General features: G+C 44.3%; 1 protein-coding gene across 3 annotated transcripts in view; it reads right to left on the reverse strand.

The window, feature by feature from the left end:
* The window catches only part of MARCH10 (membrane associated ring-CH-type finger 10), a 102,823-nt gene extending 92,340 nt beyond the window's left edge, over nucleotides 1–10,483 (reverse strand). For all 3 annotated transcript variants that reach the window (XR_003506838.1, XM_027518400.1, XM_027518399.1), the window contains exons 1-2: nucleotides 10,262–10,483; nucleotides 2,386–2,492 (exon numbers count right to left, since the gene is read on the reverse strand). Coding sequence is in view for 2 of the 3 variants with exons in the window: in XM_027518400.1 (XP_027374201.1) it covers nucleotides 2,386–2,475 (90 nt within the window). In the remaining variant the exon portion in view is untranslated. The remainder of the gene's footprint in view (nucleotides 1–2,385; nucleotides 2,493–10,261) is intronic.
* Nucleotides 10,484–21,725: the final 11,242 nt, after the last annotated feature.

The following is a 21,725-nucleotide window of genomic DNA, read 5'->3' on the forward strand; positions in this document are numbered from 1 at the left end:
TCTGGTCCCATCCACATCCTCCCTTAGTGTTTCAGCCAAGCTGACCTTCTTTTGTTTGCACCATTAGTTCCCGCCACAGGGCCTTTGCACCTGCTTCCTTGCTGCTCAGGATGCTCTGACCAGCTCTTTCCCATCATTTTACCTCCAGGATCAAATGTTATTTCCTCAAAGAAGATGACTTGCCTATGTAAAAGAGCATCACCCAACCCCCTTTACCTCTGTTTTACTGGCCTCATTAAATTTATCATATATATTATATTGTCTCACATATTAATTTACTTGTGTGTGTAGCTTGTTTCTCAGTCATAGAATAAGAACTCGGGGAGAGAAGGGACTTTGTTCAGAATGTTGTTGTTGTTCACTCGCTCAGTCATGTCCAACTCTTTTCTGCCCCATGGACTGTAGCCAGCCATGTCCCTCTGTCCACAGGATTTCCCAAGCAAGAATACTGGAGTGGGTTGCCATTTTCTTCTCCAGGGGATCATCCCAACCCAGGGATCGAATCCAAGTCTCCTGCATTAGCACGTGGACTCTTTACCACTTGAGCCACCAGGGAAGCCCCGTTCAGGACACAGTAGGCACTTAATAATAATAATTATTTATAAAAACAGTGTTGAAAGTGTCCTTATTAACAAGCACAGTGTTGAAAGCCCAAGTGAGATTAGAAAATAAAGCTGCAAGTGACTCCAAGCTGCGCGGTTGTGCGGTTTTCTTCAGGAGAGACTATCACATAATAAGATTGATCTTCTTACGTGCCTGTTCCGAAGACAGTTTCAAGCAAGTGTGTCCAAACCTGGGCTCTGTGGCAGAGACATCTTTGTGGAAAGCAGAGGGCCTCCCAGTGTGACCAGTTCGGATGTTTACGTTCTTATTATCTTATAGAAATCCCCTCAATTCTACAGCCTTGGAGGTGGATTGACAAGAGTAGGAGGCAATTGCTGACTTCATTTCCAGGCCCAGAGCTGAACTGTATTATACAGGTGAAATCAGGTTACTGAGATCGGTCTGGTTGCCTTGGTGACACGGGAGGTTGGGTTATATTTGAAATTGCCAAGAAGGGGAAAAGCCTGATGGTGACAGGTCTCTGTTCTCCTTCGGGAAGGAGCACGTTTCGATCCTCAGCTGAAGCTAAGGATGTGCCTCCTTGGTTGCTGAGGGTGACCTCCAGCCAGTGGGCTGAGTGACACTTTCTAACTGCTCCCAGAATCCCACAAGCCAGTCTGGTAGGTTTGTCCCACGCCAGCTCTGGGTAATTACATCATGACTTCTCAGGCTCCCTGTCTGTTTTGTTTTTGCATGTAAACACTGTAACTAGGGTGACGAAGAGTTAGCTTGTTGTAGAATGTGTTAACCACCTTTCTTCTGGCTGCAGGACAATGGAAGGGTGTGTTGTTTGATAAATGGTAGGGTGACCCGGTTAACTCCTTAATGTCTTTTTTTTCTTGATTGCTGGTTTATCCAATTTAAGCCCTGATATCATTTGTTGATAAGGTTTGTGTGCCAAGCCCTGGGCTAAATACTTTAAAAATGTTATTTCATTTCCATGAGGATATAATGGGGGGGGGGGGGCGGGCACAATTATCCCCATTGTACAGATGAGGAAACAGACTCTGAGAAGTAGCTTTTCATTGGTCACACAGCTGTTAAGTATGGGTTTTTGAGATTTTTTTTTTTTACAGATTTTTTTTGTTGTTGTTGTTATGGACCATTTTTAAAGTCTTTACTGAATTTGTTACAATATTGCTTCTGGTTTTTTTAAATATATTTTTAATTAGAGGATAACTGTTTTACAATGTTGTGCTGGTTTCTGCTGTACAACAGGCTGAATCAGCCGTAAGCATACATATATCGCTGCCCCCCACCACCCTCTTGAACCTCCCTCCTACCTCCTCATCCCCATTTCTCTAGGTTGTCCCAGAGCACCAGGTTGAGCTCCTTGTGATCTACAGGCAACTTCCCACGGGCTATCTATTTCACACGTGGCAGTGTGTATGTTTCCGTGCTCTGCTCTCAATTCGTCCCACCCTCTCCTTCCTCGCCTGTGTCCACAAGTCTGTTTTGTATGTCTGTGTCTCATTGCTGCCCTGCAGATAGGCTCATCAGTACCATTGTTCTAGATTCCACGTATATGCATTAATATACTGCTTCTGTTTTACTTTTTTTTTTTTGGCTTTGAAACATGTGGGATTTTAGTTCCCAGAGCAGGGATCAAACCTGCACCCCCTGCATTAGAAGGCGAAGTCTTAACTACTGGACTGCCAGGGAAGTCCCAAGCGTGGGGTTTGGCTTTTGGAAACCTGTTACTGCTTCTCATATACCAGTACCGTTTCCCCGATTCTCTCCTCATACTGCTGGTGGAAGAGAATTCTCACTTCCTGCTATTACCTGGTATTCTGAGTCCACCTTGTGCTGCATGTCCCGCAGATATTGAACATCACTGACGAACTTCTGCCTGTCCTTTGCTTCGTGTAACATGATTCTTAATCCCCGACCTGTGTATAGAAGATGAATAAATGTGCTGTGATATAACCCTTTGTTGCTTTGCCATTTGGGGACTTCTCTTAGTATAATTGCTTTTATTCTCTTATTAATCTCATGTCCATTGTTGGAAGGGCACAGATGCTCCTTTCAGACTCAGAGGACTCTTTGTCTGGGTGTCGATGCCCTTACAGCCCTCTTGTTCCAGACATAAATAATGTAGCCACTTTCATCAGCTGGCTTCAGCCAGCCTGTCCTGGTTACTCAGAGGGAGTTAGACCGGCAGAAGCAGTTTGACCACATGACAAAAAAGAACCTAGCTCGATTAGCAATGACCGAAGCTCTGAGCCCCGTGGTCACATAAACGCATGGACTCTACAATGATCACACCCCTATTCCAATTCAGGCACTCCGCTGGGCATGGGGGTCAGGTGGTCTGGATGATGACATGGCCCTGGGCTTTGTGTTTCTCAATCTAGGGTGGAAGCCAGCACTGAATATGGTAGTCCCCCAGCCCCTCAGACTCCACATGGCTTTCTCACAAACTGCTCCTCCTCCCAAGTTTTCTGGAGGGAACGTTGGCATCAACCAGCTGGCTGCCCGAGCAAGTAACCTGGGTGGCTTCCTTCACCCTGCCCCCTCCTAGCCCAACCATATGAAAACCAAGTCCTGATGGTTTTCATCCCTGAGTATCCCTGGGATCCATCATGATTAGAGCACAGGCACTAGTGTGAGACTCTCTGGGTTCAAACCCCAAGTCTTAGAACTTGACAGTGGACCCTGATGCTGATAAGTGCGACGGAGCGGAAACACGGGGTCTCTGAGAAACTGTCATTGGGGGAGGGGGAGGCAAGGTTTTCCTTAGGGAAGGATACTGGCTTTGCTAAGGAGTGAGCTGGGCTGGAAATGGGACAGAAAGGATCTGGGACAGAAAGGACAAAAAGTACAGAGGTTTCAGGGCAGGAAGGGGATGGGGCAGCTGGAACACAGGGAGGCCAGGAAAGCCACGGAAGGGCTGTGGGCCCAGCTCACAAGGAGCCTTGGAGGTTGGATTCAGAGTCATATAAAGCCCCTGGAAGGTTCCATTCAGGGGGAGGACATGATTAGATCTGCATTTTTAAAGTTCCCTTCAGGGGATTCCCTGGTGGTCTGGGGGTGAAGACTTCATGTTCTCACTGCTAGGGGCCCAGATTCAATCCCTGGTCGGGGAAGTAAGATCCTATAAGCTGTAGCCAAAACCAAAACAAAGCCAAAGGTCCCTCCAGCTGTAGGATAGAGACTGGATGGAGGGTGGGGGAGGAGGTAGAGGAAGAATGGAAGTGGACAGGCCACTGGGGACATGTTAGAGGAATCTACGTAAGATGGTGCCCAGACTTGGGTCACAACTGGAGGGGAAGAGGAGGAGGAGCTCATAGCTACTGTTTATGGAGCCTCTGGAAGTGCTAAGCAGTGTTTGACACATTTAAACATACTAACTCACACAATCTTCACCATTGCAGCAAAAATTAGATCTCTTTTGCAGACGAGGAAACTGAGGCACAAAGGGATTAAGTAACTTGTCTAAGGTTACAGAGCTGGTAAGCCCAAGAGTTGGGGTTTGAACCCAGGGAGTCTCATGCCAGTGCCCACGCTCTAATCATGATCAGTTCAAGGGACACTGAGGAGGGAAAAATCATCAGGTCTTGGTGATAATAAAAATGACATGATAATAAAAAAGATGGAGGTATAAAGGCAGCAGGCTGCCCAGGTTACTGGCTTGGGCAGCCAGATGGTTGATGCCAATCCTCCCTTCAGAAAACTTGGAATGAGGAGCAGGTTTGTGAGAAAATAATGGAGATTTTGAGGGGGCCGGGGACAGCAAATGGAGATGTCAAGTAAGCAGTTAGATATACTGCTCTGGAGCTGACTAGAGAAGGGAAGACTGGGGCGTTGCTGGCATTTTGGTAACAGCTGCAGTGGAAGGCAGGGTGGGTATTGAAAAGAGAATGATCACCCAGGACAAAATTCTGAGGACCACTGGATTTTAAGAACAGGAAAGGCAGCAGAAGAGAAACTCTGGGAAGAAGCCAGAGAGGCAGGAGGAAAACCGAGAATCAGGTGGGCGCAGTTTCACAGATGCTGAGAAGTGCGTGTTTCAAGGAGGAGATTATTAATAACCTTGGTGAGAGCCTTTTAGTGGAGTGACGGGGCCGAAGACAGATTGCACTGAGTTGCGTAAATGTGAGGTAAGGAAGTGCAGACGATGCTTTCAAGAAGTTTGTCTCTGACTGGTGTGGTCTAAATTTATGACAAAAACATTGAATTAGTTAATGGCATAGTTCATAGTGAGTCTACTGGCTTTCATTTATAAGGTCATCAGGGGCCTATTAACCAGTGAAGCTCTTTTACTTATTTCTTTCTATCTATCTATCTATCTATCTATCTATATATATATATTTTTTAACTGAGATATAATTGACATATGGGCTTCCTTGGTAGCTCAGTGGTAAGGAACCTGCCTGCCAATGCAGGAGACACACACAGGTTTGATCCCTGGGTTGGGAAGATACCCTGGAGAAGGAAATGGTGACCCATTCCAGTATTCTTGCCTGGGAAATCCCATGGACAGAGGAGCCTGACATAACTAAGCACTACCTCATTGACATATAACATCATATTAGTTTCAGGAGTACATTGGTATTTGTATGTGTTGTGAAAGGAACACCACCATGAGTCTAGTTAATATCTGTCAGCCCACATCATTACAATTATTTTTTGTTCTTGTGATGAGAACTTCTAAGATCTATTCTGTTAGCAATGTTCACATATACTGTGTTATTAACTATAGTTACTATGTTGTACATTGCATCCTTAGTATTTATTTAATAACAGAAAGTATGTACTCTCTAGCTCCTTTGCCATTTCACTCTCTTCCTACTCCATGCCTCTGGCAACCACCAAGCTGTTCTCTGTACGCTCTCTGTATCCATGAGTTTGGTGATTTCATTTTTTAGATTCCACATATGAGAGAGATCATGGTATTTTGTCTCTCTCTGACTTATTTCACTTAGCCCTTAAGGTCAATCATGTAGTCACAAATGCCAAGGTTTCCTCCTTTTTTACAGATGAATAATATTCCATTATGTGTGTGTGTGTGTGTGTGTGTGAGAGAGAGAGAGAGAGAGAGAGAGTGTGTGTGTGTGTCCATGAGTATGTGCATGCTCAGTCATGTCCAACTCTTTGTGACCCCATGGACAAGCTCCGCCAGGCCCCTCTGTCCATGGAATTTTCCAGGCAAGAATCCTTTAGTGGGTTGCCATTTCCTTCTCCAGGGGATCTTTATAGATACACCACATTTTCTTTATCCATTCGTCCATTGATAAGACATTTCAGTTGCTTCCATGTCTAGGTTATTGTAAATAATGCTGCAATGAACCTAGGGGTGCATATATTAATATCTTTTTGAGTTAGTGTTTTCATTTCCTTTGGATTAAATACCCAGGACTGAAATTGCTGTGTCAAATGTAGTTCTATTTTTAATTTTTTGGAGGAACCTCCATACTGTTTTCCATAATGGCTGCACCAATTTACATTCCCATGAACAGTGCACATGGGTTTTTCTCCTCATCTTTGCCAACACTTGTCATCAACATTTGTTGTTTCTTTCTTTTTGATAAAAGCCATTCAAACACATGTGAAGTGGTATCTCGTTGTGGTTTTGATTTGCATTTCCCTGATTAGTGATGTTGAACACCTTTTCATGCACCTGTTGGCCACCTGTATGTCTTCTTTGGGAAAAAGTCTATTCAGATCAGCTCATTTTAAAAACCAGGTTGTTTATCTGCTATTGAGTTGTATGAGTTATTTATATATTTTGTATATTAACCCCTTATTAGATATATGATTTGCAAATATTTTCTCCCATTCTGTGGGTTTGCTTTTTCATTTTGTTGATGGTTTTCTTTGCTGTGCAGAAGCCTTTTAGTTTGATGGAGGCCCACTTGTTGATTTTTGCTTTTGTTGCCACATTTAAAAAATCCATTGCAAGGACCAATATTGAAGAATTTACTATCTTACTTCTTTTAGGAGTTTTATGGTTTGGGGTCTTACGTTCAAATTTTTAATCCATTTTGAGTTGATGTCTGTGTGTGGTGTAAGACAGTGGTCCAGTTTCATTCTTTTGCATGTGCCTGTCCAGTTTTCCCAACATTGTTCATTGAAGAGGCTATCTTTTCCCCTCTGTATATTCTTGGTTCCTTTGTCATAAATTGACCACATATACATGGGTTTATTTCTCTATTCTGTTCCATTCATCTATATGTCTATTTTTCTTCCAGTATCATACTGTTTTCATTACTATAGCACTGTAATATAGTTTGAAATCAAGACGAGTGATGCCTCCAGCTTGGTTCTTCTTTCCTACATGTGTTTTTTAATGACAGTCATGTGACAGATGCTGCTGGAGGCTCTGGGGAAACAGCAAGATAAGGCAGAGGACATTCTTGACCTCAGGTGTCTGTATTCTATGGCTCTCCTTCCTTGTTTGGTTTATTTTTCCAGTTGTTCAGGTATTGGCAGAATCAGGTTGCCTCTGACTCATGGTGACCCAGTGTCTGGTCTGGTCTCTATGAAATCTTGCAAGATTTATCATTGAGCCCCAAACAATATCGTCTAGGAACTTGTATTGGCCCCTTGGGGCATATTTTCTCTCATTTATAGCAAGTTGATCTTTGTGAGTCAGAATCCAAAACTACAATCTGATAGGTAGTTCCACAGATGACACACAAAGCCTAAATTTTGTCTCTGAGAATTTTAATAGTCATTTATGGAAGTCTAATTTAAGAGACTACTTTTAACTTTTCATATGAATTTGTACCTGCATAGAATAAACTTATGTTCCCACGCTTTTCAGAAAACAATGGTGTTAAAACTGGCAGAAAGATGAATCCCTGCTGCTACTGATGGAAAGAAAAGCCTGTCTGAATATTAATCAGGCAGAGAACATAAGGATTCACAATGAAAATATGTTAATGGTCACTAAAAGAGTGTATCCCAGAATCCACTTGGATGATACATTTTGGTTACAAAATTAACCTGGAAAAACCAGCTAATCTCTCCTGGCTTTAATGCCGTGTTATTTTAAGGAGGCTTCTCAGTCAAGAGACATGAAATAATTTTGTCTAAAGAGGTGGGAAATAGCATTATCTGAATTACTCCATGCTAGGTTACCTCTGACTTCACAATCACCTACCAAATAATGGACTTTAAAATTGCCTACAAGTCTCTTTGTCCTCCCATAAACTCTCTATGACTGGACTCTACTATAAAATCAATATTTGGAAGCATCGTGGTGCCACATTTAATCTCTTACTTAAATACATCAATACTTTGTGAGATTAAACAAATACTCTAGGCCCCAAAGAAACAGATTATTAGAGCTAGATCAAGGAGATGATGGGTAGGTCACCACAGTTTAGGTGAACATCCTCCACATTTCTGAAGTGGCGCTTGAACTTCATACTGGACTTCGGGTTTGGAAAACTGAGCAGGAGGAACCAGAAATGGAAATCACTATATGGAAATAAATCCACATGAGATCATGCTTCATGTGTGGATCTCAGCTTTGTGGGCCTACTCAACCAGATGGCCATTTGAAGCCCCAATTTTTTTCTTAGCAAATACAGGCAGGTGGAGGGGAGGAGAGTGATAATAACATGTGGGCAGGGAGCATGTTTCTAAAACAGCATTCTGTATTCTCTGCTGTTTCTCACCTTTGAACTGCTTCTCAATTCAATATCCACTCATGGTTATGCACACTTCTGTTTTAAGTCTCTGGTGATAATGTGCCAGTTTGGGGCTTTAGAAATCCACAGGAGAAGCCATATTAAGTCAGGAGAGGGAGCAGGAAATGAGAAGAGAGGAGGAGGAGGCATGTGGGAGAGGAAGTCCTACTTGGCTGAAAGCGAGAGTGAACAATTCTTCTTGGCCTCAAAATTCTACACGTCTGTGAAAGTTCAGGGAGGAATATTCTAAGAACTTTGTGACATATGCCTTCCTCTCTAGTGTCAATTTCCAGTGAATTCAGACTTAATTTCCCTGACTAAGGAGAAACAAAGTCTGACTGCCGAATATATTTCTTCCAGTGCTCTAAAAAAATCACATGTGCTGTCTTTCTGTTCTATGGTCACGTTTCACAAAAAAGAATTGATGGGAAGGGAGTTCTTTTTATTATTAATAATAATCAAGCCATTTCACTGTTTTCTTATGATGTTCTCATATTATGCTGCTTCTGCTATGTCACTTCAGCCGTGTTGGACTCTGTGTGATCCCATAGACGGCAGCCCACTAGGCTCCCCCATCCCTGGGATTCTCCAGGCAAGAACACTGGAGTGGGTTGCCATTTCCTTCGCCAATGCATGAAAGTGAAAAGTGAAAGTGAAGTCGTTCAGTCGTGTCCGACTCTTAGCGACCCCATGGACTGCAGCCCACCAGGCTCCTCCATCCATGGGATTTTCCAGGCAAGAGTACTGGAGTAGGGTGCCGTTGCCTTCTCCATCTCATATTATAAGTGTCATCAAAATGAATATGTTATTGCTTCACTCACAAAGAAAAATGTCAATGTAAGCCCCTCTTTCAAGTTAAGGTTCCTCTGAACCAAAACCTAAATGGCTGTATTTATATTTATACTTGATCATCAGGTTTATGGGCTTCCTTGGTGGCTCAGATATTAAAGAATCTGCCTGGAATGTGGGAGACCTGGGTTCAATCACTAGGATGGGAAGATCCCCTGGAGGAGGGCATGGCAACCCACTCCAGTATTCTTGCCTGGAGAATCCTCATGGACAGAGGAGCCTGGCGCGCTACAGACTACGGGGTAGCAAAGGGTTGGGCAGGACTGAGTGACTAAGCACTGCACATCAGGTTTATAAATCTCCCACCTTTCCATAACTCGGTGCTGGGAAGAAGGATTGTAGAGGCTTTATTCATCTTCTTTACACAATTAATTTGTAATAACAAAGATTACAAAATTTGTTAAAATTTAACTTTCAAAAATCTTAAAAATTCGAAAAATCTGTAAAAAAAAAAATCTTAACTTACAAAAATATTTTGAGTATAGGCGACAAATACGAGTGATTTAGGCTCACTCTTCCTAACATTCCACTACTGAGAGAATAATACTATGACCGAAGAAAAAGACGGGGAACTGAGAGGGGCGAGGGTAGATGGTTTGACTCTTCCATCCGATTTGCCTAGGAGATCGGGGGCGGGGTTGGGGTGAAGTACTGTAAATGGCTTATGAGAAAAGTTCTTTGGCGTTGACTTCCCTTTATCAATCAAACCGTGAAAGAGCCGGACGGTCATACACTGACCATCAAGCCCAGAAAAGACAGACTCAACGTGTAACTGGGAAACTCTGGGGCTGGGCGGGGATGTCACAGGCTGGACCAGCAATTCGATGCTCTCAACAATACTAATAATTTCTCACTGAGGGGCCGGAAGGGCCGTGAACCGTATACTTCTCTTGGAGTATGGGGGGGAAGTTATGTGGATGCAAGGGGCCTGCCAGAGTGCAAATACAGGACCCCCACACCGTGTCTGAGGTAGAAAAATGCGGGGGGTGTGGCCAGCTGAGAGGGAGTGACCAAGTCCTTAGGATTTAGGCGGGATTCCGCACCCCCCTCCCCCTCAACCCCGTCCCAGAATCGGAGTCGTCTCAAGGAAAAGTGATCTCCCATCTTTTTCCCCCACATCCTCGGAGGACCAGGGGCCGCGCGGTCGCGGGGGCGGCCGGGCCGGCCGTTACCTTGCGGGTCAGTCCTCTCCCCCTGGAAGGGGCTAAAGGGGCCGAGGGGCGGGGCAGGCGGGCCGGTCCAGGGCGGAGGAGCCGCCCATCAATCGCGCGGGGCTGTCCCGGTGCTCTTCTTCCTCCTCGCTCTTCTCTCCCGCCTCTACCGGCCCCTCTTCCTCCTCCTCCCCGGAGGCAGCTTTTGGCGGCGGCGGCCGGGCTTGCTAGGGGCGGAGGCGGTGGGGGCGGCTGCCTAGCGTCCTCCCGTTTCCTTGGCAACCCGGCCCCCGCCCTCCTCTCGCGGCCGTGGGGGGGGGGGGGGGGGCGGGGCTGCGGCCGTGGAGGTCCTGAACCCGGACTTGGGAGCCCGGCCGGTTGCCGTGGGAACTAGTCGGGATGCTATCCGGAAGGCCAAGCGGCGATGGCGGCAAGCGAAGAAGAGGTGCTGAAGGAGTCGGATTGGCTTTGTCTTGATGTCCAAAGCCCAGATCTAGATATTGAGGCCTTCGCTCCTGCCCGGATTAGTGCTGAAGAATGAAAACCAGAGGGGAAAGTATTTTTAATCGAATAAAATAATATTAAAGGCAACACAACGGTAGAGGGAAAGACAGTGCAGCCCTGCAGTCTGAGCTGCGCAGGGGATCTCTGAAATGTCTGCGCCAACATAAAAAGGAAGAAATAAATGACTAAGGGGGTCACCCCATCAATGGTAGATCAGAGACAGGAGTCCGGTTTTCTCTTGGTTGTCAGTAATCTTGGCTGCTTTTCCCAAGGCTCTTGGAGGTTTAGACTAGTGCCCACAGATTTGCAAAGAAGGCGCCTGAGCCTGTGCTAGATACGCCCTCTGTCAGGTTTATTTTTGTCTGTGGTTTTCGTAGGCAAAGATGACTCTCTTCCATTTATTGTGCATATTTAGACACCTGATAACTTGCCAACTAATGTCAAGTTCTGGCATTTTTGATTGGGTAGAGAATAGGGAAAAGGGAGAATAGAAATACTTGGACTATTCATCCGTGCTCAGAATCCTCAGGTGTCCGTGCTTTGGGTGTTTTCTCAGTAATCCCCTAAATCCAGTTGACCTCCATGTCTCCTGCAGCATCACACACCCTTCTTTCTTTTATCACCACCACCCTAGTTTGGGGCTCTGTGACCTTTTAACTAATCTTCCCAGGTGGCTCAGTGGTAAAGAATCCACCTGCCAGTGCAGGAGATGCTGGAGATGTGGGTTCAATCCCTGGGTCAGGAAGATCCCCTGGAGAAGGGAATGGTAACCCACTCCAGTATTTTTGCCTGAAAAATGCCACAGACAGAGAGCCTGGTGGGCTACAGTTCATTTGGTAGTAAAGAGTCAGACACGACTGAGCACCTGAGCACGCACGCACAACCTTTTAACTGGGTTATTAGATGGGCCTCCTAACCACACCCTGCATCCCTGTCTTCCACACCCTATGCCCACCATTTCCATTGTTCTAAAACCAGCACAGATCTAGTGTCATTGAGCCACACGTTAGGAAGCTCTCAAAATACCTTACTCCCTGGGGAATGAAATCCCTTCCCCAGGGCTTACCTTCTTGCTTTTCCTCATTCAGCGCTTCTTCAATCATACTTCCACCAGAAGCAACTGTGTGTTACACACTGAACATTACTCCCTGCCTTCATACCAACTCCTAAGGCACATCCTGAGCCTGGCAGAGCCCAGATCAAATATATTGAGTTGGCCAAAAATTATGTTTGGGTTTTCCATACTTTTATGAAAAATTTGAATGAAATATTAAGCCAACCCAATATTTACGTGAAGTCTTTATTTTGGGCACTTTGTCATCCAGCTTTCATTGGTTCTTCAGCAATCCCTAATACCTGTCCATCTCTTGTGGCATTGTTGTCGTTCAGTTGCTCAGTTGTGTCCAACTCTTTGGGACCCCATGGGCTGCAGCACACCAGGCTTTCCTGTCCTTCACCATCTCTCAGAGCTTGCTCAAACTCATGTCCATTGAGTTGGTGATGCCATCTCATCCTCTGTCATCCCCTTTTCCTCCTGCCTTCAATCTTTCCCAACATCAGAGTCTTTTTCAATGAGTCGGCTCTTCACATTAGGTGGCCAAAGTACTGGAGCTTCAGCTTCAGCATCAGTCTTCAAAATGAATATTCAGTGTTGATTCCTTTAGTATTGACTGGTTTGATCTTGCTGTCCAAGGGACTCTCAAGAGTCTTCTCCAACACCACAGTGCAAAAGCATAAATTTTTCTGCGCTCAGCCTCCTTTATGGTCCAACTCTCACATACATACATGACTAGCTGGAAAAATCATAGCTTTGACTGTACAGACCTCTGTCAGCAAAGTAATGTCTCTGCTTTTTAATATGCTGTCTAGGTTGGTCATAGCTTTTCTTCCAAGGAGCAAGCATCTTTTAATTTCATGGCTGCAGTCACCATTTGCAGTGATTTTGGAGCCCAAGAAAATAAAGTTTCTCACTGTCTCCATTTCCCCCATTTATTTGCCATGAAGTGATGGGACCAGATGCCATGATCTTAGTGTTCTGAATGTTGAGTTTTAAGCCAGATTTTTCACTTTCCTCTTTCACCTTCATTAAGAGGCTCTTTAGTTCTTCTTCTCTTTCTTTTTATTTTTTTAAATTTATTTATTTTTTATTGAAGGATAATTGCTTTACAGAATTATGCTGTTTTCTGTCAAACATCAACATGAATCAGCCATAGGTATTCATATACCCCCTCCCTTTTTAACCTCCCTCCCAATCCCACCCCTCTAGGTTGATATAGAGCCCCTGTTTGAGTTTCCTGGCCATACAGCGAATTCCCGTTGGCTATTTTACATATGGTAATGTAAGTTTCCATGTTACTCTGTCCATACATCTCACTCTCTCCTCCCCTCTCCCCATGTCTATAAGTCTATTCTATATGTCTGTTTCTCCACTGTTGCCCTATAAATAAATTCTTCAGTACCATTTTTCTAGATTCCATATATATGCGTTAGAATACGATATTTATCTTTCTGACTTACTTCACTCTATAATAGGTTCTAGGTTCATCCACCTCGTTAGAACTGACTCAAATGCATTCCTTTTTATTCCATTGTATATTATTCCATTGTGATATGTACCACAACTGAGTGATATTCCATTGTGTATATGTACCACAACTTCTTTATCCATTCATCTGTTGATGGACATCAGGTTGTTCCCATGTCCTAGCTATTGTAAATAGTGCTGCAATGAACAATGGGATACATGTGTCTCTTTCAATTTTGGTTTCAAAATGGATTAGGATTGGATTAGGATTGCTGGGTCATATGGTGGTTTTATTCCTAGTTTTTAAAGGAATCTCCATACCATCTTCCATAGTGGCTGTATCAATTTACATTCCCACTCCTCTTTTCTTTCTGCCATAAAGATGGTGTCATCTGCAAATCTGAGTTTATTGATATTTCTCCCAGCAGTCTTGATTCCAGCTTGTGCTTCATCCAGGCTGGTATTTTGCATGATGTACTCTGCATATAAGTTGTAGGGTGTAATGTAAATAAATAGGGTGACAATGTAGAGCCTTGATGTACTCCTTTCCCAATTTGGAACCAGTCCGTTGTTCCATGTCCAGTTCTAATTTTGCTTCTTGACCTGCATGCAGGTTTCTCAGGAGGCAGATAAGGTGGTCTGGTATTCCCATCTCTCGAAGAATTTTCCATAGTTTGTTGTGATCCACACAGTCAAAGTCTTTAGTGTAGCCAGTGAAGCAGAAGTAGCTTTTCTGGAATTTCAGTAGCCCAATCCATATTCTGTTCTTGTTGTCAGCTAGCCATTAAGTAATCCTTATTAAAGTATTAACTGATAATTGAAGCATTAACTTAGAAGTACTAACCCACGACCTCTCCCCACAGTTTGTGCTTTTTGAAAGGAGGTGCTTAAAGATGCAAAAATCTTTAAGACACACTGGACTGAAACTGTAATAGTGAAATGATGGGTAGAGAGTTTGTTCTGCTGGAGCGAGGACATCCCCCTCAAATAAAAATGATTATAATGATTAACACTGGAGGAAGTTGAAATCCAGATGAGATAGTCAAAGAGAAGTGACCTGCCTTAGGACACATGGCAAGTGGCTCAAAAGCAGGGCTTCCCATTCCTGATTCCCTGATGATACCTACTAGTAAGAAAAGCACCTTGGTACATATCAGACCCACATTTTTCTTCCAGTTCAACATCTGTATAAAACAATAGTTTCTACCTCAAAAGATTTCTATGGGGATTTGAGAGACAGGACAAGTGAAACACTTAACATCTTACTTGATATACAGTAAGCACTCAATTGGGCTTCCCCACTGGCTCAGGAGGTAAAGAATCTGCCCGCAATGCAGGAGACACAAAAGACATGGGTTCAATCCCTGGATTGGGAAGATCCCCCAGAGGAGGACATGGCAATCCACTCCAGTATTCTTGCCTGGGAAATCCCATGGACAAAGGAGACTCGAGGGCTATAGTCCATGGGGTCGCAAAGAGTTGGGTATGACTGAGCACTAGCATGCACTTAAGCACTCAATAATCAGTAGCTTTACTTTTTGAGGCATATTTTAAGATTTTATTTACTGCATATGCATGTCAGCCATACATTTTTGAACATTTGTAAATCTTCAAAAGGTTTGGAGATGTCACTTCATGTCTCAGTTTTAAACTCTTCTACATTTCAAGTGTTTATGAAAATTAACTTCTGTGGAAAGAATCATGGTGTCTTTGCAAGAGGGCAAGAGTTCCAGAGGTCAGCTTGTAAAAACTTTTATCAAGCAACTCCTGTTACAGTGTTTAATGGGTAAATTTGAGCTTTGTTGTTGTTCAGTCACTAAGTCATGTCCGACTATCTGCAACCGTGAACCGCAACATGTCATGCATCCCTGTCCTTCACTATCTCCCAGAGTTGCTCATGTAAATTACTAATAAGACTAGTTCTAGCCTTAAAGAGCAAAATGCAAAGAACGTGAAATGTTACATTGAGGAAGAAGCACAATTCCTGGTTGGGGAAAGGATCCTGCTCTTCATTGCTCTCTGCATGGTGTCCCTGATGGATGATAAACAAATGAAGGGAAAAAACCAACTTAAGTAGATAGTAGATTCAAATGACTGAGATATTTGGTGTTTGCAAATAAGTATCAAGAAGTTCTTTAGATTAATTTAAGGGTTCTGCAAAGGGCAACTTCAAGTATAAAATTTCAGAAGTAGACTGTGTATTAGGTTTTAGAAATCACATTTTTTGAGGGAAATATTGAACTCAGTACAAAGAGTAAGCTGTCTAGGGCTGTAGCCTGCTTTCTAAGCCCCTGAGGGTTAGGTGCCTCATGGAGACCTGGCCCAGCTACTTGATCTGGAACAACCCATACTTTCTTTGTTCACCTAGTATTTCCTCTTCCTAAGAACGAGTCTAACTAGGTCACTTTGTCACTGTCTAATCAGAAGCTCCCCTGATGGACATAGTGCTTCATGCCAAGTGGTCCTACAAGGAGATGGGCTCCCTCATACGCAATATGGTCATTTTTTACCTTGGTCCTCACTGTGACCCATGGGTTTCTGTTTTTCAGAAACAGGTGGCTGAGGCCACCCAGGTGATGTTGCCTTCATTCAATGCATAGAAGGTTGTTTACAGATAGAATCTCTAGGAGGGGCTTTTCTGAGAAGGGGACTGTGGGCACAGTGGTCTTTTAAAGCTTCATGGGTTCTCCTCCAGAACCCTACTGGGATTCATCTGATTAATTAAAAAATATTTGTTGTTGCTCTTCAGTCCCTAAGTCATATCCAACTCTTTGCAACCCCATTGACTGCAGCATGCCAGGCTTCCCTGTCCTTCACCATCTCCTGGAGTTTGCTCAGATTCATGCCCATTGAGTCGGTGATGCCATCCAACCATCTCATCCTCTGTTATCCCCTTCTCCTCCCTTCACTCTTTCCCAGCATCAGGGTCTTTTCAAATGAGTCAGTTCTTTGCATCAGGTGGCCAAAGTATTGGAGTTTCAGCTTCAGCATCAGTCCTTCCAATGAATATTCAGGGTTGATTTCCTTTAGATTTGCCTGGTTTGATTTCTTTGCTGTCCAAGGAACTCGCAAGAGTCTTCTCCAGCTCCACAATTCAAAAGAATCAATTCTTTGATGCTAAGTGTAATTTACAATGTTGTGTTAATTTCAAGTGCACAGCAAAGTGCTTCAGTTATATATATATTTTTTTTTCAGCTTCTTTTCCATTATAGGTTATTATAAGTTATGGATATAGTTCCCTGTGCTATACAGTAGATCTTTGTTGTTTACCTATTTTACATATAGTAGTGTATAGATGTTATTTCCAAACTTCTAATTTATCTCTCCCCATCTCCCCATTATCCCCTTGGTAACCGTAACTGGCTAGTGGATTATTGAATATGCCATGGACTATTGTGACTTTCTGCATTCATCCCATAGAGATATTTGGCCAGACTGTGGATATGGAATGTTACCATCTCTTGATGTCACTCATTAAAAGCAGTCCTTTATCAATGTCATTAAGATGGCTAGAGAACTTGGTAGGTTGTTTTGAGGTGTATCTTCTGGGCTATGTATGCATTTAAAAAATTTTTTACTTATTATTTATTTATTCGGCCGTGCCGGGTCTTAGTTGCAGCATGCAGTTTCTTTAGTTGTGGTGGGATCTAGTTCCCCAACCAGGGATCGAACTCAGGCCCCTGCAGTGGGAACACTGAGTCTTAGCTACTGGACCATCAGGGAAGACCTGGGGCTAGGTATACATTTTGGTGGAAGTCACTGAAGATCCAGGATTGAGTTCCTTGGGTTCCTAAGGTCAGAAATGTCATTTTAGTTAATTCAGGGCTGATCTTTATAGGAACTGTGCTATGTGCTATGCTTAGTTGCTCAGTCGTGTCCGACTCTTTGCGACACCATGGACTGTAGCCCACGAGGCTCCTCTGTCCTTTGGGATTCTGTAGGCAAGAATATTGGAGTGGGTTGCCATGCCTCCTCCAGGGGATCATCCCTACCCAGGGATCAAACCCAGGTCTCCCGCATTGCAGGCAGATTGTATACCATCTGAGCCACCAGGGAAGAATTATTGGGATCTAATTCCTAATAATTCTACTCAGTGGAGACTAAATGAACTCCACCTGACTGAGCTGATGTTTTAGCCCAGAGACTAAAGCTGGCAGCTGACCATCCATGGTCACATATCCAGAGTCCTCCCTCTTGGTGGAAAGGCATCCCTGGGAGATTAAATTAAAGACCCGAAGGTGTGTTTGGTGAAGGTTGAATTAGATCAGAGGGAGCTGAGTGTCCTCAGGGATATCTCTAGCAGCTGAGGAGGCCCTGTGGAATAACCTTCCTTCCCTCCAGAGAGGTTTCAGTCTGGATAACTGATTTGAACTGTTCAAAGCTTTGGGAGGTTTTTTACCCCATCTTTGTTTCAGTTAACTGCCTTTTTGCTCAACTTTTCTGAACCATTTCTCTTCCACTTACACCACTGACAGCATGGCTTGGACTTGACAAGTCCTGGGTGGCCTTTGCTGTATGATATGTGGTAAACAGGGCTTTCCTGGTGGCTCAGCAGTGAAGGATCTGCCTGCCAATTCAGGAGGCACGGGTTCGACCCCTGGGTCAAGAAGATCCCCTGGAGAAGGAATTGGCAACCCACTCCAATATTCTTGCCTGGAGAATTCTATGGACAGAGGAGCCTGGCGGGCTATAGTCCATGGAGTCACAAAAGAGTCAGACACGACTTAGTGACTGAGCAAAAAGACGTAGTAAACACCTCTTCACACCTCGAGATCCACATAGTTACAATGGGAATAGCCCGAGCCTCTGCACTAGCTTGGTGTTACGATTAATGAAACTTCAAGTGCAAAGTTTCTGGTCTTGAACCTGTCACTTGATAATTCTTCAACAAATGGTAGCTGTCATGATTATTTGCATAATATAAATTTAATTCTCCTTGCTGAGGATACATCAAGGTACATACATCATGCATGAGTTTATAAAACATCTCTAAAGTAGTTATTTCTTGAAAATGTTCACCTTATGTTGCTAATATCATGGTGGTTAAGTTTAGATTGATTTTTTTTCTGAATTTCAGAGAGTGACATTTTATGACCTTATACCTAATTGTGAGGTTGTATCCAGTTTGAGACTTGCAGTCATCCATGAACTATCTGAAATTTAGTAATGCTTATTGGGCTTTCATAGGTCAAATATTTGAGATCTGATTCTCTTGCAGGATAAAGTAGACTCTACTGGACATTGGCAAACTCTACAATTTTAAAATTAAAATTTTTTAATTAAAAAAAAGCATGTCCTTTGGGGGAATCCCTTAGGATTTCCCTCATTTCTAATTGTAGTGGGTTTGTTGTACTGTTTTACAAAGAGAGGGCAAACTCATTAAAGTTTGTTGGGATAGTTCTCAAAAGTTCAAACAGGCTTTGATTTCTTTATCCACTTTGGAAGCTTCAGACTTTTCAAAAACCCTTCATTATGGCAATTGATGCAGTTGATGTGATTATAAGAACTTTGAGAACAGAAAACATACGGCTTTTCTGAATTTCTGAGAAATTATTGCCAAAGGAAAGAATTTGACTTCTGTCCAGAAAGAATATCTGATTTGTTTGGATTTGGGATAAACTCAAGCCATATATGTTTGGCCAAGAGTTTAATTTGTGGACTGATCACCAAGCTCTAAGCAAGACTCAGGTTTCAGAAAGCTATGACAACATCAGGGATCTCATGTGATTATTAAATATGCTCTGGATAGATGAATATTCAGGCCAAACACAACAACAAAAATCCTTCTCATCAACAGGGCACTGAGCAACTCCTGGACCTTCAATAAGTCGATGTTACTTGGTGATGTTTTGTTTGGATAGCAGGAGAGGGGGGGAACAGAGCAGCACAGAAGACAGCTCCCTAGAGGAGCAGGGGCAGCAGTGATGTGGGGGAGCGAGCCCCCCTTCTAATCATGTGTTTCCTGATCCTGGCAGTCATGGAGATTTTGCCCTCTGCACTCACAAGGAGGTATCTGGGGATCCCCCAGTGACTGTGCCATGGGCTTCAAGGTGGCTCATGGTAAAGAATCCACCTGTCAATGCAGGAAACATAGGTTCTATCCCTGGGTCAGGAAGCTGCCCTGGAGAAGGAAATGGCAACCCAGTCCAGTATTCTTGCCTGGGAAATCACATGGACAGAGGAGCCTGGCGGGCTAAAGTCCATCAAGTCACAAAAGAGTCTGACATGACTGAGTGGCTAAACAGTACCAACAACAGAGGACCATGCCACACACAGGAGCATTCATCCCTGACGTGGAATCTGCTTCTTCCTTCCTCCGCTGGGTCTTAGTTGTGGCATGTGTGCATGCTGAGTCCCTTCAGTCATGTCCTGCTTTGTGCAACCCTATGGACTGTAGCCCTCAAGACTCCTCTGACCATGGGGTTTCCCAGGCAAGAATACTGAAGTGAGTTGCCATTTCTTCGTCTGCGGGATCTTCCCAATCCAGGAATCGAACCCATGTCTATTACATCTCCCGCATTGGCAGGTGGGTTCCTTACCACTCGCGCCACCTGGGAAGCCCCTTAGTTGTGGCATGTGGGGTCTGTTAATAGTTCCCTGCTGCTACTGCTAAGTCACTTCAGTCGTGTCCGACTCTCTGCAACCCCATAGATGGCAGCCCACTAGGCTCCCCCGTCCCTGGGATTCTCCAGGCAAGAACACTGGAGTGGGTTGCCATTTCCTTCTCCAATGCATGAAAGTGAAAAGTGAAAGTGAAGTCACTCAGTCGTGCCCAACCCTCAGCGACCCCATGGACTGCAGCCTTCCAGGCTCCTCCGTCCATGGGATTTTCCAGGCAAGAGTACTGGAGTGGGGTGCCATTGCCTTCTCCGAATAGTTCCCTGACTAGGGATCAAATCTGGGCCCTCTGCATTGGGAGTCTTAGCCACTGGATCACCAGGGTAGCCCCTGACATGGATATTTCTAATGTCTGCACTTCTCTTAGGAAGCTTTTATTTTTAAAATTTTTGTTTATTTTATTTTTTTGCTATGCTGCAGGGCTTACAGGATCTTTGTTCCCAAACCAGGGATTGAACCCAGGGCCATGCAGTGAAAGCACCAGGTCCTAGCCACTGGACAGCCAGGGAATTCCCAGTACTCTTTATGATTTGCTTTCTGTTGTTCTACCTGGGGCTTCCTTGGTGGCTCAGAAGGTAAAGAATCTGCCTGCAGTGCAGGAGGCCCAGGTTTGATCCCTGGGTCAGGAAGATCCCTTGGAGAAGGGAATGGCTACTCACTCCAGGATTCTTGCCTGGAGAATCCCATGGACAGAGGAGCTTGGAGGGCTACAGTCCATGGAGTCACAAAGAGTCGGACACGACTGAGTGACTAAGCCCAGCAGAGCACAAGCATCAGATCAGTGGCTAACTAATTTTTTTCTTTTTAACCCTTTGTGACCCCTCATTGCCTTCACCCCTACTAAGGACTGATGCTCCCCCCTCCAACTTGGGGGAGGCCCTCTCAGGGTGTCACAGGCAGCAGGAACAGCTTCATGGCCTAGATAGGTGCTAGGTGGGGACAACAAGGGGGAGGAAGAGACACTTAGAGTCAAGATGGGGGACTGCTGCTGGTGTTCAAAGCTGTGCATTCCAAACCAGTGAATCTAGAACATTCTGTCGACTCACTTAACAAATCTTTGACTGATAGGTGTCAGGGACAATGTACGTGTAGACAAATCAATAAATACATGCTATTAGCACCAGGAGAGGAATAGGGTACCGTGACAGAGGATATTGTGGTGGTGAAGGGGAGAGCAGGAACCTATTGAGACAAAGTAGTCAAAGATGGTCTCTGTGGGTGAGATCCGAAGGATGAAGAGGAGCCAGCTCTCGGCGGGCGGAGAAGGGGCGCAGGTGAGACAAACAACGTTGGGAGAGTCTTGGGGTAAAAGAGAGCTCATGGGATTCAAGGATCTGAGAGGAATCCAGCATGACCGGAAAACTGTTGTGAGGGAAGGCTGGCGAGGTTGCAAGATTTGGTGGTAGATTTTATTCCAAGTACAATGGAAAGCCATGGGTGGGAACTTTCTGGTGGTGCAGTGGTTAAGACTCTGTGCTGTCAGTACAGGGGGCCTGGGTTTGATCCTTGGTCAGGGAACTAGATCCCACATGCTGCAACTAAGACCCAGAGCAGCCAAAAAACAGAAAGCCATGGGTGGTTTTAAAGCATGTTGTGTGTGCATGTGTGTGTGTGTATGTGTGTGGACGTGTCATATCACATGGAGACCTGTGAGGAGGTTCCTCACCAGAACTGGGAGATGGGACCACTTGATCCCTCTTCCAGCCATTAAGGAAACTTCAAAATGTCATTCAAGTACGTTCCTGGCGAGTGGCACTAAGACAAGATGATTAGAGACGAATAATCAAAGCCCTTTCTCCTACTTCCAGGACATTGACAAGACCAGAGGTCCCATATTGC

The sequence above is a fragment of the Bos indicus x Bos taurus genome, chromosome 19, assembly GCF_003369695.1.
Source record: "Bos indicus x Bos taurus breed Angus x Brahman F1 hybrid chromosome 19, Bos_hybrid_MaternalHap_v2.0, whole genome shotgun sequence".
NCBI classification, from domain to species: Eukaryota; Metazoa; Chordata; class Mammalia; order Artiodactyla; family Bovidae; genus Bos; species Bos indicus x Bos taurus.